This window comes from Saccostrea echinata, unplaced genomic scaffold (genome assembly GCF_033153115.1).
Source record: "Saccostrea echinata isolate AGI-Se365-2 ecotype Australia unplaced genomic scaffold, CSIRO_AGI_Sech_v1 ptg000030l, whole genome shotgun sequence".
Taxonomy (NCBI): Eukaryota; Metazoa; Mollusca; class Bivalvia; order Ostreida; family Ostreidae; genus Saccostrea; species Saccostrea echinata.
The window spans coordinates 32,744,582-32,763,090 of NW_026889779.1; the positions used below are offsets into that span (position 1 = coordinate 32,744,582).

The 18,509-nt window shown below is 35.4% G+C and overlaps 2 protein-coding genes across 2 annotated transcripts; one reads left to right on the forward strand and one right to left on the reverse strand.

Annotated features, from left to right (window-relative positions):
- The first annotated feature begins 10,635 nt into the window (after positions 1-10,635).
- LOC133197044 (uncharacterized) lies at positions 10,636-11,601 on the forward strand. The gene has a single exon (XM_061332884.1). The coding sequence runs from the start codon at positions 10,636-10,638 to the stop codon at positions 11,599-11,601; it is 966 nt and encodes a 321-aa protein (XP_061188868.1).
- Positions 11,602-14,924: 3,323 nt separating this feature from the next.
- Positions 14,925-15,383, reverse strand: LOC133197045 (uncharacterized protein F54H12.2-like). Its single transcript, XM_061332885.1, has one exon. It carries the CDS (start codon positions 15,381-15,383, stop codon positions 14,925-14,927), a length of 459 nt encoding a protein of 152 aa, XP_061188869.1.
- Positions 15,384-18,509: the final 3,126 nt, after the last annotated feature.

Sequence of the window (18,509 nt, forward strand, 5' to 3'; positions counted from 1 at the left end):
TCTATAATGATATACATGTATAAGAAAAATCTCAATAAAATTTCTTTCTCAGAGTATGTAAAATTAAGCAAAATATAAACATAATTATGAAGATTATAAAGCATTTGAAAGATAGACACATATTTATGTAAATTAGATGAAAATTGTTTGAAAAATACGTTTTAGGTAACATTAATCTCAATGTGGCCTGGTAGTGCTATTATCTCTATACGCTAAAAGACATATTGGCAAAATATTATTTTTATATCCTAAAGATGATGAAAAGATTGTGAACCAGATCGGCCCTTGCTATAACTGTTCATATTTATAATTCTTTGATACATTCATATAGCGGTTTTGTCTTCTTGAAACTGTGAAACTTCCTTATTTTGAAATATATTGAGCATGAGAAAAAATTATTCAGCGTTATTTTTTTTATATAAAAATATGTAAAGTTGTCAGAAAAAATTGATTGCTAGATCGATGCATTATAGAGGCTCAGAATATCAACCATGTTAATGCCACCATAAAAAGAAAAGTAAAAGAAAACAATAAATATTTGTTTAAAGTGCAATTAACATAAGATTGTGTTGAGTAAAATAATAATAAAAAAAGAATATAATTTTGTAAAATAAGGAACATACCTGCCAAACAGAAAACTGTGTATTTCCATTCTGCCATTGGAAGTTAATTATCCAATTTGTTTGTGTTAATTTTTAATTAATGTCAAATTGTCAGACAAATGATGTTTTTTCAGTTCCACGAAGATGTATTTCTTATTTTCTCTCAAATGAATAAATTCTTTGCGAGTTAAGAAATAATTCGTGTAATACTTATGAAATATTTTGATTGAAACATAGTAAACACACTATCAACACAAATTAAGTTTGATATATTAAACACATGACAGCATTATGGGAGTATAAAAGTTATTCAGAGCTTTTCCTGTATTTAAGTGGTTGTAAAAATAGTCAACCATAGTTCATATCTCTGTAAGCTTTTCTTTTTTGAGAAACAACTCAATTTTATTACTGGAAAAGAAATTCATAATATTTATACTGCTCGAAATATTTATCACTTCCATTTTGTATACAGATATTTCCATCCTCACAATTTTAATGGTTCAAAGTAAAAAAAAAACTGCATTCATTTTAAGTGGATATAGATTAAATTTACTAATGATTGAAAAAAAAAAGATGTAAGAAAAAAATGAGCAAAAGAATATGTCACCAGAAAAAAATCGTACATTTTTAGTACAAAGTGTGATAAAAGTTATGTAAAAACTGGTTCATATACATTATTCAAGGTCAAGTAAAAGAGATCCAAAATCTTGATACCCAATGAAAGGCGCCTTGTCTCAATGAATATACCTGTGAAATATGAAAGCCCTATCCCAACTGTTGAAAGGTTATGACGAAGGTTAATGTTTTTCAAATGCCAGTCAATCGTTTAATAGGGCAAGGTTAAATGAGAAGAATTAATGCTGCCTAAGGGAAAGTCTTGTCACAAAAATACACATGAAATATGGAGACAACGAACAATATTCAAGCTCTTAAGTCCATTCATCTAAAGCATCAAAGGTGGAATGAGACGCCATGGAAGTCTTGTCACAAAAATACACATGAAATATGGAGACAACGAACAATATTCAAGCTCTTAATTCCATTCATCTAAAGCATCAAAGGTGGAATGAGACGCCATGGAGGAGTAAGCATTCCCTGTCTACCGGTCACTCTCGACGGGTGTTCCTTGACAAGATCGGACAAATTTAAAAAAAAAATCAATAGACAATTAAGTGTGTAAATAATGGACCAACAATTGGTATGCAAAAAAGTAAGCACTCGACTTAATGATAGATTGTACTTGCTGACAAAGTCATTGTATCGTCCATAGAACTTATGAACTGTTGACTTTAAACGAGACTGTTAACATCATTGTTTCAACAGTTTGTTTGTCAAAAGCATGCTCTTGCGTATCAAATAAATAGGGAGGTATAAACTCTATATGCAGGTGATAAAGGTGTATTGCTACATAAGTAAGGGAAGCCGCCGATAGAAATATTGAAGTCATCAAGTTAAACAGGAAGTTTTGTTATAAGATTGCCATATAAGTCTTTTTTTTTAAGTAATATATCAAAATATGAAACAAATGTGTCAAACTCCGTGGTATCTTTTACTTGAAGTTCATTGGGATATATTGAATCGACATATGAATGAAAGTAACTATTGTTAATTGATAATATTTCGTCGACATATCTAAATGTCGATGTGAAAGAATCAGAATGTGTTTTCTTCTTCTGAATCAGATGTTTCTGAATAAATTCTGTTATAAAGGAACACAATCAATGCCCATCGGAATTCCAACAGTTTGTTGGAAGACCTGGTCTTCGAAGACCACATAAATTGACTGATTGATTGTATGTTGTTTTACGTCCCATTCGATAATTTTTCACTCATATAGAGACGTCGCCATATACCGGTGAAGGGCTTCAAATTTTGACCTTTACTCGGCACTCAGGGCTATTGAGCAGTGAGGGATCTTTATTGTGCCAACGCCTGCCGTGACACGGGGCCTCGGTTTTTAAGGTCTCATCCGAAGGACCCGCAACTTTCACTTCAAAGTGCCGAGCGCATGGCGAAGGAACAGTTGCTACCTATTTTTTATCGACTTAGGTCAGTCGCGGCCGAGATTCGAAACCACGACCTCCCAAACACGGACTACATAAATGTCTATAAAAAAAACCCAGCATCCTTTTGATATCAACCTCAGAGTGCTTTTCTCTAGCATCAGGTTGATTTTTAACGAAGTAAGTTTGATGATGACTAATCACAAGATATGAAAATTTTTCATCTCGTAGATCGAGAGTTCAACCCCGGGCTGGGGCGGAAGTGGGTATCCTTATAAAAGTGAATTTCGCAGGTGTGTTAAGGAAGCACTAAGATAATCTGACTTTACTAAATCAGTGATACAATATGACGTCATAGTAGGTGAGGTTACAAAATTTTAGAACACAAGTTTTCTTAATATTGTTATTTAGAGATATAATTTAACTCCTGAAAATGAATAGAAACTTGCAAATATTAACAAAAATAAAATGTTTTTATTTTTTTATGCTGAATCTGTCACTTGAATTAAAATCTCCGACCGATGACGTCATAACTGTTCAACAAGTAACTTGAGAATTGATCATGTTGTGTAACGAGAATTTGGCTAAGATGGCATGTAAAAAGATAGTAAAAGGGAGTTTAAAAGCAAATACCGTGGATATTGTGTGTTATTCATGTGAAGTTAAAGTTTGTTAAACAGGTATCCTAATTTATTTTCATCGATTATATCTTCTATGAAAACAGTCAACTATTTACGTATCCTGGTCGGCCTTTCCTTTGTCATTCGTGACAACAATAATGCAAAAGAACAACACTAAGCTGGATACTTAAAAACATAAGATTTGTACATATCGAAAGCTTGTGTTCTATAATACTTGAAAAGTGCTGCTAGAATCGTGAGGTAAGCATGGTTTGAAGAAATATCTCGGGTAATATGTATATAATGCAAAATATCGGGTAAGGTTTCGTGCGAATATGTGGAACAATTATTTTCCCGAATGGACAGTGGGATTCTAGCAGCACTTTTTAGGCATAAGAGATGTATTAACTCAAAGAAATTATTAAACCCCGGGGTAGTGTTGTTCTGTTAACTTTTTAATTAAGGAATATTTTGCTATTATATAAGCACTCACGTGATGAAGTCGTGGTGGTGCACTACTTGGCCTCATACACTCCGTGTCTTTATGTAGGTTGAGGCTATTTGGTACCGCTTGCAGGGATGGCTGGCAGGAGTTATATCTCCATAAGTGCGTACGAGTTATCTCACATTACAACGGTGATAACCATGAATTTGTACCCTTATTAAAAAGTTCCAAATCAATCGTTCTCTAGAAAGATTAATGTGTATTTAATATGTAAAATGTAATAATTAAGAGAGAGAGAGAGAGAGAGAGAGAGAGAGAGAGAGAGAGAGAGAGAGAAAGAGAGAGAGAGAAATTTATGTTTTCTAATTGCTGATCTTAAGATCTTGTGAACTTTGGGGTGGTAAGGGGGAAGGGGTGGGTCGTCACAATAATTTTAACATTAATGATTATAAAATTATCACAATAATTTTAACATTAATGATAATAAAATGAAAACAAAGGTGTTTAACAGAGCTGTGATCCCCTCCCCCCCCCCCAACATATGCATGACGAAGTTTACTTACTTAAATATTTAATTGTTGTATTTATTTATTCAAGTTATTTACAATGTATAAAATTCATATATTTTGGCTTCTAAAGGAATTTCACTTTGGTTTTGCCCCCAAACTTTTTAATTAATATTGCCTAGAGAGCACAACCCTGGATCAATGGACAGCCGCGATTCCCAGACCAATAAATATCTAACCCCCCCCCCACCTCCCTACACACACACACACACAGAGACACCCGCCTGATGCAAGATATGCAATTTTATGAACGGGATGCGTCTTGATATAAACAGCATTACAAAAAAAAAAAAAAAAAAAAAAAAAGAATGCTCATAGTTTAACGGTATAATTCTCTGCAAACAAAAAACTTTTCATTCTAACTGCTCAATATTTTTCAGTGAATAATTCTTCATTTCATTTCTTTTTTTTAATGCTTTGGCACCATTAAACAGTATCAAATGCATATAAAAAAACTAGAGACATTTAGACAAAAATATCGGTTTATTTCCCATCATTCGATGTATTGGTGGTAAAGAGTGCTTGTGATTATACAGATTTAGCTCATGCTTCGATTATTATTAAAGTTCATCTAAATTTGGCACTGTGAGAAATGTGGCCAAACATGAGAGGATTGTTATAAGAAATTAGGACATAGCTGAGCAATCAACCTCTCGTGCATTCTATTGAAATTAAAACAAAACATTAAGATTAAACAGAAAAAAAGTATCGAGAACTGGATTATTTTGAGGGTAATTTTATTCTAAATATGCAAAAAACAAACACAAAAAAGGAGAAGGCATTTACGCCACATGATACGAAAATAAAGCACTCTACCTCTAACAGGTACCAGATAATGATGCTACCTACCTCTAACAGGTACCAGATTTCAGGACAACCTACCTCTAACAGGAACCGGATTTCAAAGCTACCTACCTCTAACAGGTACCAGAGTTCAAAGCTACCTACCTCTAACAGGTACCAGATAACGATGCTGCCTACCTCTAACAGGAACCATATTACAGGACAACCTACCTCTAACAGGTACCGGATTTTAAAGCTACCTACCTTTAACAGGTACCAGATTTCAAAGCTACCTACCTCTAACATGTACCAGATTTCAAAGTTACCTACCCCTAACAGGTACCAGATTTCAGGAACTACCTACCTCTAACAGGTACCATATTTCAAAGCTACCTACCTATAACAAGTACCAGATTACAAGACAACCTACCTCCAACAGGTACCAGATTTTAAAGCTACCTACCTCTAACAGGTACCAGATTTCTAAGTTACCTAACTCTAACAGGTACCATATTTCAAAGCTATCTACCTATAACAGGTACCAGATTACAGGACAACCAACCTCAAACAGGTACCAGAGTTCAAAGCTACCTACCTCTAACAGGTACCAGATTTCAAAGTTACCTACCTCTAACAGGTACCAGATTTTAAAGCTACCTACCTCTAACAGGTACCAGATTTCAAAGCTACCTACCTCTAACAGGTACCAGATTTCTAAGTTACCTACCTCTAACAGGTACCAGATTTCAAAGATACCTACCTCTAACAGGTACCAGATTTCAGAGCTACCTACCTTTAACAGGTACCAGATTATAATGTACATACTTCTATGCAGCACTTTATCATGAAGCTACCTGAAGTTTTTTTTTTTATCACATACAGGTACCAGATTATGAATCACCTAAACTAAGATTTATTAAATTGTGAAATACTCTTCCTGTAACAAGTTCCAGAGTTTTACTTACATGTTAATATGCCAAGAGCCATTATGAAGAAAAATTGAGATCACAGGAAAAATTCAATTTTTTGAAAAGATTGATCAAGATTATAGAGTGTAATTAAAATATATATCAGCGACAGATAAGGAAATCATTTGAATCTAGTACAGCAAGCAGAAATATGTTTTTCACAGTTATAATCCAGTTCCTTTACTTGTTGCTGTTATTTAAACGTTAAAGTCTCTAGTAAAACACAATTTTAATTGATTTTAATAATAATTAAACATAACAAAGCAATTTAATTGGATGATTTTTAGTATTACAATTTAGTTCCTGAAATCCTTTCAGCCATTTCATTTTGCTGTGCATAAACCTAAATTGCACATTTAGAGTTGGTAACTATCTCTGAAAAAGGGTGTTGCAGTTCTTTTGTTATTTTCCCTAAAGTTGTAGCAATTTAAAAGAAAAAATTTAAGTATCAGAAAACGGTCTGAATTTTTTTTCAGATACAACGGTAAACACAGCACAATGTAGAACAATATTTAGGAACTGCATATTGACTTCCAATTTGCCATTAAATGAAGTGTAAATTAGTAGTCACGTAGCAAAATAAGTCTCGTTTTCTGTTTTTCAAATAGGGAATCCCCACTGTTCTGAAAAATTGCCTCCTTGAAACAGAATGAATTTGATATACGCATAAAGAGACATGATTTTTCTTCAAAACTGCCATTTCCGATTTTTGTTTCAAAGAGGCATATTTTTGAAATTCACAAAAAATCGAATAAAAATTATTATCCATCCGAAATGAAAAATGCGCCCATAAAATAGCACCTGATAATTTAATTCAGTGTTGGAGCTGGTCTAGTGGTACAGCGTGTGGACTCTCTGCGAAGATTCTCTTACCTGAGAATGGGTTGTAATCCTGTAATGGCTGGTATTTACATATTTTTATTCTTATATAATAGAAGTACAATGTGACATCTCTCTTAAGAAAAGGAGAGGGAGAGGATGTAAGAAAGTAATGGGTAAATTTTTTTAAATGCATGCAGAAATAAATTGTTTTCCTTTATATTGTGATCTAAAACTAATAAGACATACATTTAATGTTATTATTTAGTGGCGATGTCTTAAAAGATAAAGTACTATTATTTTAAATAATTTAATTTTTTCATACTTATTTCGTTTCGCTATTATTCTGTTAATAAGTGGCTCAGATTTGACTTGAAACAACTAAATTGAAATGACTCAATGGAATTTCTTGAATATTGCATCAATAGCGTAATTATTGGACACATTTTTATATACTGAAAAATATTAACGCACGCTATCTACAGTACATCTTTCAAATTGATGTGCGAGGTGCACTTGCCATTAATTGTGCTTTTTATCGTTCTAACTTTTCTCGTGCAATATGGCGACAGTGACCATAGATGTGAAAAAAAAGTTTACTAACAGGTCGCCAGTCTATGTTAGGAAAAACTATGCATGAAATAAACGTAAAATGTGAAATGAAGCTGTATAAATAGTCATCTACGTGGCCATGTCTATATTTAGAGATAACGCTTCATGCTCGTGGTATTTAAGGAAGCTCTAAACAATGCTCACTGAAGAGTTCTAAATCTATGGTAGTTTTATGTAGTAAGAGTGATCTGCTCTTTGATGAGCAAAGGAATATGTGGAAATCTACAGTAAATGACACGATTTGAGGTAGATTATTGTATTCTTAACATTATATTAGACCAAGATAAAGTAATTAGAAAGATTATTTGCATGTATTTTCCCAGTGTAAGTAGACAACAGTAATTTCTGTTCATTTGTCCTTTATTGTCTTTGAACATTTTTTCTGGAGAAATACGGCAGGTAAGTAATATAAGCAGCCTGGCTAGGCGGGTCAACTGAGTGCACTTTTTTGTTCCCTGTAGGAGATGGGTGGTTCAACACACACACCCTGGAAAAACCCATGAGGAAAGTCGTGTGCAAAAGGGGGGTACGTTTGATCTACGTTTGTGTGTAAAATCGCTGAGTCAGTAATACATAGGCAATACACACAAAAACTTGGCATCGATTCAAATCATGCATTGCATTGTGACGTCATACAGCCAGTTTCTCTCTCTCTATTTTCTGAAAACGGAAAAAACAATAACACAGAAAAAGTTTGTAAGATGATTTATTCAAAGTAAAAAAAATGTACATAATTTTTACTTTTTCTTCTGGAGTTTCAGGGGCTGTTTCTTCTCCGTCTGGGTAGTATTAGCAGGAAGTTTCCTCTTGTTGTTAGCCTGAATTTTATCCTGGGGAGTGGTCTTATGTTCCTAATGGGTGGTCTTGTTTTCTTGAGCCTTTTTCTCCAGTTTTTCTACTTCTTTGACAAAATCCATACTGTCATTTGTACACTGATGGGCCCAATGTCCAAAAATTCCACACTTGTAGCATAAGTTCTGTTTTTTTCTGGGACAATCCGGGGCCCAATGTCCTAACTCTTTACATACGAAACATGGGTCTGTCTGTTTACTTTTCTTGGCAGCTCCTGTGTCTTCATTTTTTCTGGTAGGAGTTTCCTCTCATTTTCTCTTCCATTCTAACTTCTAATTGGGACAATTTCCCACGTATCAAACAAAATTCACTGGTGTTGTACTCTTTCAGTTGAGTCAGCATGTTGACAATGCCATCCAGAGTCGTGGTTAAGATGCCCATATCTTCCTTTGTCATGGGTTCTGGCATTTTATAAAGTCCCAGATCAAATCCGATCGGATCCTGCGTGTCAGGCATTGTCGGTAGAGCATATCCCAATCCTTCATTGCTAGCTGGAATATAATTACGATTTTCCACGGAATTCATCATCGCCTGTGCCATATTTCTACGTCTGTCAAGTTCGAACTGCCCACTAAGAATGATCTTAAATTTCCAGCTCTGGTTTATATACCCTTTTGGATTTCGTGTGCAAAAATAGGTTTGACTTACGTTTTTTACCCTCGCGCTTAGTACCCTCTCTCATTTTACCTACGTTTTGCTGAGTCAGAACATTATGGGTGTACGTACTGTGTACGTCTTGTATAGATACATGTTTTTGGTTTTTTCCAACGGAGAACAGGGGTATAAATAAGAAAACATTTCTTGTCATTTCTTCACAATTGACTATCATGTCAACACATAATCACACTCACTCTTTGGTGTTGGAAGGGTATGATTTTTTAATGCGATGTATAGAGAAAAATCAAGAAGCTCTACCCCCGGAGGCGGAACCAGTGTTCCAGAGAGCGACGACCATCATAGAAAACACTCAGGACTTGTGGTTACAATGCCTGGCTTTATTACAACGTCCCACAGTGGGGAGACTAGCGATTATACATTTCCTTTGTCAACGGATCAAAAAGACTCTACCAGAAAAAATGTACGGGATGAAAATGAGCGAATATTTAGGAAAACCTTACAGTTTCCTATGTCATCCCGAAGGGAGCAAAATATTTCTACTCTGGAAGGAAATAGAAGCGGTAGAGAAAATATGCATCCAAAACGGGATGAAATATGTGGAAATTTCAGAAATGCTAAAAGGCACAAGTGTGTAACTTTTGTTACCAGCCTCAATAAAATTTATCATTTACTACCCGAAGATCGAAAAAGTCCATGGATGGCTATAGTAGCAGATCGATTACGATTTCAGGGGAGAATTCGACAGTTTGAACAATTATTAAAGAAAAAATAAGAACAAGATTGAACACACAGTAAGTCTTTGTTATTATTTCTATACAAATATGACGCCATCTTGTGCCATTTTTTAGACGCTGAGATTTTATTTTTTTGCTTAGTAAGAAAAAAATCTATTCCCATTTCAATTAAAGTAGATACAAATTGATTTTAAACTAATCCGATTCTATTTTATCTCAAAATCTTTCAGGATTCCTAAAAAAAAAAAAAAATCATGCCTATGTGTATAGAATGCTGTGTCTTGTAATAAGACGCTGTGTTTTATCAATATTGTTATTTATAAAACATCTAGACATTCCCACTGGAAATAAAGTGGATTCAAATTGTTTTTCAACTAAACTGATTTTATTTATTTAAAAATTCCAGTCAGAAAAGGTCACGATTTAAAAAAAATCCTATATTCTCTATACAAGTCTATACAGTGATTTTCTAAAAAAAAAAAAAAAAAAAAAAATGGCCGACCTTCGCCTTCTTGTGTCTATACCTAAACCGACTCTGACTATATTTTTACACTTCAAACCATTCATTTGATTTAAAAACAGCATCAACACACCCCCTAGGTTTAATCTCATAGTATAGATTAAGTTTTCCTAGTATCACACTCTAAAAAGGGTTAAAATACTTATTTTATGTATTCAGGTGACCCGATTTTAGCCCTTCGGTTCAACATCAATGCTTCTTTTCTAGACGACAGATAAATGTCATGCATCAAAAATACTGTGAAATCATGCCTGAAACTTACCTTCATCTTATGGCTAAGATGTTTCCATGTATTTCTAATCCCATAATAAGTTATTCACTCCAATGTATGGATTGTGAAGCACAAAATAACACAATTTGACGTCGCCAAGATTTTTTTTGGCTCTCGCTTTAGGGTGCTCTCTTTTACGCTCGCTCTGTGCGCATAAATACGGCAGTTTGCCAGAGCTCAGTGTCATTCTGTTAGTATCAGTTTTGATGATACCGTATCAGTATGGCTGCTATGGATGAAGATGATATCGCCAACTATTATCTTATTCCAGGGGTAGAGATTGTAAATGTCTGGATCGTCAGAGACGTAGCCACCGGCAGGGAGTTAGCTCGCTGGCCGATAGCTACCCTGGGCCTAGCCAGTGACCTGATGAGGGGGAGAAGACGACGAAGGCGCCATAGAAGAAGATCGCCGTCTACCAGTGATGAAGATGACCAGCCAAGGAGAAGGAGGAGGACAGATTCACCACCACCACCAACTTCCTATTCGGCCCCTCTGAGTAGTCCGGAACTACTCCAGGACACCCCGAGAAGCCCGTCCCCTCCAAGAAGACCACCTACTCCTACCTGGTCACCCAGTCATCCCCCGGGAGCAGCTGCTGGACAGTGGGATTCTTCCGTAGATTCGGATTGGACTCCTCCCGTTAACAACGATTGGGCTGGACAGGGGGATTCGTCATCCGTTGATTCGGATTGGTCCCCTCCCGTCAACGATGACTGGGCACCCTCCCCGGAGCTGGCAAGACCACCACCACCCTCCCCGGAGCTGGCACCACCACCACCCCCGACCCCGGAGATGTCACCAGGTGTGAGTACTACGGGGTCAATTCCATTTTGGGGGATTCAAGTAGCAGCAGCCAGGCTGGATTCCTGTGCAGTTTGCTTACAGGAGGATGTTATGTCCAACTACATTTGCTGCCAGTGTCGCCGTCGACCGGCTTGTCTTGAGTGTTCAGCTGTGCTGGTACAGATGCACCAATCTTGCCCACTTTGTAGGACCAGGCGTGTTGCATATAGAGCACCTCGCAGGCGAGGATTGAGACGACCTCCTCCAAGACAGTCATCTCTACCCCCACCCGGAAAGCCGGACTTTCTGGAGCCGTTGACCGGTAACCAGCGACCTCCCCTCTCAGGCAGAACAGAGTTCCGCGGCAGAGGCAGAGGTAGAGGCAGGCCTCTCAGGGAGTAAACCCTTGATAAAAAAAATCAACCAACAGCCCTTTTAAGGGCCACTTTAATGATTTTAATAGATACCTTTTTAAAAACATCAAGGTTATAGAAACCTATAAACACCAGGTCACTGTTTTTTTTTGAAATTTTAAAAAGATTAATCTTCTTTTTTTTTTTAAAAAATGAAATAACATAAAAACATTTTTTTTAATTTTTTTTATAACACAGTCAATATTTATAACACACAATCAATGTTTATGAAGAATGTACACTTGTTTTTGATAAGTCTTTACAAATTGTTCAATATATTGTCTATAATGAGTCCAATTTCCTCCTGCTAAACCACATCCTATTTTATAAGGAAAGGCATAAGTCTGGTAAGGTAAAGTTCCCAATTCTTGTTAACAAGCTTGAAACCATTTTTCTCTATTTTCTGGTGTATCTTGATAATAAGGTAGGCGATTATAATGTTCTGTTCCATAATCCCATTGAGCTAACAGACAAATGACTACGGGTTTTTGTAAAGAAAACACTTTAAGGGTGCCTGGAATTCCTCTATCTTCTTCTAGGGCTAAATTTCTAGACCCTAAAGGTCTGCGGGTAGCATATAAATTAGCTCTGGGGTATTTCATAGCTATACTTTGACTCAATCCATGAGCTTTTACAGTCAAACAATTACATTGATGTACAATAGCTTCTACAGGAAAGTTTAATAAATCTCCTGGTATCTCCTGTAAACTCATGTTTGGGAATAATTTTTTTTCCAATGTCACACCTTTATATATATAACCTGAACAAAAAAAATAACAACAATAACAAAACTGTTAAAAATTTTTAATCTGTATTTTCCAGATACTCAATCATTTCTCTCTTTTTTTCTATGTAATCTCTCCAGGCACCAATTTCCCATTTCCCATATGCATCTCTGGACTCTAATTCTTTGTTTCTCTCCTCAGGTTTCAGAATTCCATATTCTTCATAGTAGCCACCTTGCTCGTAAAACATTCTTTCTAATTCTGGTGTACTGTGAGACATACAAAAATCTGCATACAAGTGAATTCTAGCCACATTCAGTCCTCCTACAGGTTTTTTCATTTGAATGAATCCCCTGATTTGATGCACTTTTCCTGTCCAGGGATGAATTTCTTTTTGTAGGATCAGGTATTGAAATTCATCTTCACAGCTCATGAACATATCTATATCTTCTTCTTCTCTCACATCATGGATGACAAATGCCCAGTTAATGGCTACTGGATAATCTCTGAATGGGTTCTTTGGGTCATGGATCTCCTCATTTTCTCCCAAGTAAACATTACAGGGTTCTTCATCCTCCAGAGTTTTCACTTCCATTCTTCTTTGAGGACTGGAATGTTCTTCTTCCATATGCATGATCAATCTTTTTTCTAATAACTGTTATTTCTCCTCATCTATATCCATAGTCTCTATTTTTTCTAATGACTGTTTTCTCCTCATCTATATCCATAGTCTCTGTTTTTTTTTCCAAACTGACTTTGACTCATGGTTAGGGTCAACTGATCATGATCATTCTCACACCTTGTATTTATACCCTCAGGGGTGGTGTGCAAAAATGTGTTTTACCTACGTTTTTATTGAGACACTACTGTGTACGTTTTGTTTACGTTATGCTGAGTCAGTCAATACACAAACCTTATATTATGACGTCATACTTGGCCGTGATTCACAGTCTAGGTAAAAACCACACACACAAGCTCAATGTTAATGGATTTATTCAAGTAAATCTACAATCTCTTGGAATTAATTCTTTGTTTCTCATTTCAGGTTTTAAAGTTCCATATTCTTCATAGTTGTCACCTTGCCTATAAAATGTTCTTTCTAATTCTGGTGTGCTGTGAGACATATCAAAACAGGTTAACCCATGAATGATTTTGTACATGTCTCTCTCATTGGTACAGTGCTTCATTTGAATGAATCCTCTCACATGATGAAGTTTTCCTGTTTCTGGATGCATTTCTTTTTGTAAGATCAAGTATTGATAATCACTTCTAATGATTTGATCTATATCCTCCTGATGGCCCCCAGTTAAATTAAATATCCAATTAGCAGCTCTTCTAAATCTCTCCTTTTTAAATTTGGCAATATAATGATTGCCTGGATCTTTTTTATGTTTGTTCTCATAATGAGTTTTAATGTCTTTCAACAATTGAGTTCTGATTTCCATGATTAATCCTTCTGTCAGACTCATGTTTGAAAAAAAGATTTTTTTTGGTGACACACACTTTTTATATAGATAACAATTCAAGATATTTAAATTATTTTTATTCAGATTCTACAATGATTCTTATCTTGGTTTAGAATCCTGTGTCAATCTTTTCTTTTTTTTCTCAAAATACTTCTTTTTTTGATACATCTTGGCTTCTTCTGCAGTCAAAGGTCTTTCAGGGTAATCTTTTTTTTTGTGGTAATAAATGGGTATATTCTTCTTCTGTAGTCAAGGGTCTTTCAATGTAATCTCTCACATCATTAGGATCACCCTTTTCTGGACATAATTGATTATATTTTTCATTAGAAATGATCTCAATAGTCCCATCCTCATGTATTTGAATTGGTATACCTCTATCCACATCTTCCTCTCTCAGAACTCTCTTTCCAAATTGAATTTTACTCTTTTCTTTACTGGACGTGTTACCCATGATTAGGACAAATCAATAACTGATATATTTTTCATTCTACACCTTGTATTTATACCTTTTTTCTATCTATATTTAGTATCACCCCCTTTTTAAAAAAAAAAAAAACCAAAAAAAACAAGAACAGATTTTTTTTTCTTTATTGATAACAATAACAACAACAACAACAATTACAATACATTTTGATAGAAACATTGACAAGTTTGTCCATGACCCGTAGGTCTTTTATGATAAGTGTCTTTAAACCATTGAGCTACATAATGATCTCTTTGTAAAGCTGTACTATGGTCAAAGGGGAATAACCACTCATCTGCGGCTTTTCTCTTCTTGTATCTTTGATGTAAATAATACACGCAATATTGTCCACATACATCTGTATTCCAATCTTGATATTGGTACGGATTATAAATCCATTGTTGAGCATGACGATGGATAAAAACTTGAATTTCTTTTTGTAAGGGAGGAAATCCATAAGAATCAAAATATTCGATGACTGGACTGGACAAATACAAACATACCCAATGTTCTCCAGGTTTATCTTGAGGATCCGTATTCACCACAATGGCTTTTTCTTGAGGTCTTAATTGATCCGGTAATAAATCTAAAGGGTACACACCACCAAAAGAACTCTTTAATTCTCTGGATAAGACTTCTTTTAATTGTCCTGTATCCATTAATAATCAATACTGACTTCTCTCTGTTTGTTGATTTCTAACAGATTATCGAATTCTGCATATACCACACAATTTAAGGTGTTCACCGTATTGTTCGTAAATTGGACTTCTACTCTCAGATTTCCGGTTTCTATGATGTGGAATTTATCCGATTGCGCCTCTTGATCTTTAGTGAAATCCCAGCCCCATAAAGTGTATCCGTTTTTATACTCTTCTAGGGTGATGTCCGGGGCCCAATCTTCTCCTAATTTTCCCAGTGCTTGATGTAAACTCAGATAAGATCTCAGATATAAGTCTTCATTGAAATTAGGTTCGAAACAATGAGTACTCATGTTCTCTCCGTTAATACTGATATCTAATTTCGTAATTCCCACGTTTTGGAAATGAAACGGATTTTTAGTTTTATCTCCGTTAAAAGCCGCATTGTCCACAAAGCCTAAAATGATGCGCGTAGGCATCTGGCCTTGAAACAGATGATCCGTGATTTTAGATTGAGTTCCTGTGGGTATAGTAAAGGTTTTCACTTCGACTCTTCTCAAAGGATATTTAGCTCTGTGAGTGTGTAACGGTTGATTTTGCGCATACTAAAAGAACACGAAACGCACACCATACTTTATTAAACCGATTGTCTATTTATAGAGTTTCTGTCCTTGCGCCAGGTATTTAATTTTATTTAGAGATTATATTATTAAAAACTTTATAAAAATTATATTTGAATATTAATTTAGTTGCTATCTATTTTTAATAATTTTCAGTGCAGTGATTTGAATTTATAAAAATATTATTTTGTTGAGTAAATCTCTAAGATTTAAACTGGTTTGTCAAGTTATCTATTAATACTCACTGTGCTGACGCCCCTGTTATGAACTGAACGTGTTCGATTGAGTTTGAGAGTGATGCGTGTTACGGTAAGAATGTTTGTTAATCTTGTGTTTTATTAAACTTGAATTATACTAATTATTATATCTTTTTATCGTTAATATAATAAATACCGGTAATTCTGTTTATTTAAATGTAGACACCACACGCGCAGTAAAAGTACGAGTGAGTGACTGGGTGTGGCATTGCCATATTTTGGTGGTATGTGTTCGTTTGAATTGAAATTCATATACTGATTAATTCTTTTATTTTTGTTTGTGTGTTCTATTGGTAATGTGTGTATATATTTTTGCTTGTTTGTAGCTCATTGCCAATTTGATAATTTAATTTAAAATAAAGAACCATAAAAAAAGAACTTGACTTTAGTCGTTACAAATGGCGTCGTGGACATACAATTAAAAAGAAACCTTTTGGCAATGAGTTACTTCTAGGCCCACACTCGATGACAACTTCGGAATTCTGAAGTGCCTTTTGCCTTTGTCGACGTTAAGCAGACTACAGTGCCATTCGATTGACGTTTCTGATATCCCGAGCTCTAACTTCAACTACCAGTGAACGAGTGCATTCGCCAAAGACTTTGAGTTTGGTTTATGTTCAACGCCAACGCAACGGACATCTGAGTATTCCAAACAACGCCCCTTGAGGTGACAAAAAAACTTCACCTGTTTATAACTGTGCACTTAAACAATAAGAATTGTGTAATTATATCTGTGCATTCGTGTATTAATCTACTTTCAAAAATGTCTACTAAGAGGGAAATCAAAGAACTTCTTGAACTTGAAAAAGAAAAATCAGAACAGTTAGAAAATGAAATAGCAACACTTCACCAGAGGTTGAAGAAAACTGAAAGTGCTTTGAGTTTGAAAGAAATAGAAATGAAATATAAAAATGAACCAAAACCAAATAAAACTGTCTTTGTTGCGAGAGAGAAAAAGATTGCAAGGTTGTGTGGTAGACCTGTGAAAGAGAGTGACCCCGATGTAGCAGAATGGTTAGATGATGCTAGGCAACATTTAAAAGTTATTGATGATGAAGATGCAAAGATAGATTTTTTGATGGACAATTTAAGTGGTCAGGCAAAAGATGAAATAAGATTAAGACCTAGAATGGAAAGAAATACATCTGACAAAGTTCTAGATATCATTAAAGATGTTTTTGCAAGTATATCAAAGAGATCAGAAATTTGGCGAGTCGTTGTAAAATTACTCTTTAGCATTAATGAAATTACTCGACAAGATCGTGGCAAAAGATTACAAAGCTGTAAGCGATTTCGATGAGATGTTAAAAGAGCGGTTTGTTGAAGGCATTCGTGATTCATCTCTCCGAAGAGAGATTAGACGTTTTTCGTTCGAACAGAAATCTATGCCTTTTGGTGAATTTAGACAAACGGTGTTGCAATGGTCTGAAGATTACAAGAGTGAGCCACTAGGTAAGTCATGCTCAGTACATGAAACTAGCATTCAAGAGAGTATGAAAACAAAGGTTACAAAATCACATGATGATGGTCAATTATCAGAGATTCTTGATATTCTTAAATTGCAACAAAAGCAAATAGATGAAAATCAAAAAGAGTTAAAGAAATTATCAGAAGAGGTTATGAGAAAAATAAATCCACAGTTTGAAACCAAACCTTTGCAAGGAAGACAATTTCCTAAAGTCAGACAATCCCATTTAACATGTTTCCGTTGTGGCGGAAAGGGACACAAAATACAAGACTGTAGTTCTCAGTTAGAAAACAACAATCCTCCACGTAAAGGTAGGTCACAAGGGGCACCTGTCTCTAATTTTCCTTTAAACGCGAAGCGTCTGTTGTAGAGAGTCGCCCAGCAGATGAAAGTGAGAGGATAAAAGACTCATTTGATCAGAGGATCATAGACAGAGCTATAGGACAATGTCCTGTCGTAACAGTACAGATTGAAGGTAAGCCAATTTCGTGTCTGATTGACACTGGCTCACAAGTATCTACTATCACTGAAACTTACTTTCGAGATCTGTTGAAAGCTGAACCTAAGTTAATTGACGTTACGAAGTGGATGAAAGTGTCTGGCGCCAATCACTTACCGATACCATACATTGGTTATATTGAGGTAGTGATAGACACTGCTCATGGTCGTGTACCAAATGTTGGAATACTGGTGGTTAAGGATACCACAGACCAATATGGTAAGCAGAAAAAGTTACAAGTTCCTGGAGTACTCGGGAGTAATTTCTTCCATATTCTAAAGGAACAAGTTGAACAAAAGTTATATTCAGTCACTGAAAAGAATGATCAGTTATTGAATACATTGTCTATTTTTGAAATGAATACGTCAGTTTACGGTTCTCAAAGATCTAGTTTTGTCAAAGTTGCGGGTCAAGATCCTATTAAACTTCCTGCAAATTCAATGAAAGTTGTTTTAGGTACTGCACGTCAGACGTCCAAGAACTTTAGTGGTTTGGTCCAAGCTGTCCATGGCAATAATGGTACTCTACCGAAAAACATCTTGTTGATAGACACCTACGCAGATATAGAGAATGGTATGATTCCAGTTCGAGTCGTAAACATCGGAGATGAAGATGTTTGGTTGAATCCAAAAACCAGGATCGGTATCCTTCATGACGTCAAAGTTGAGTACGCTGCCCAGCCCAACTGTCAGGCAGAAATTGAGGTAAGCACTCAAGAAATTCAAGTTTACATCGAAAATATTCGTGAGAACTTGGAAAGG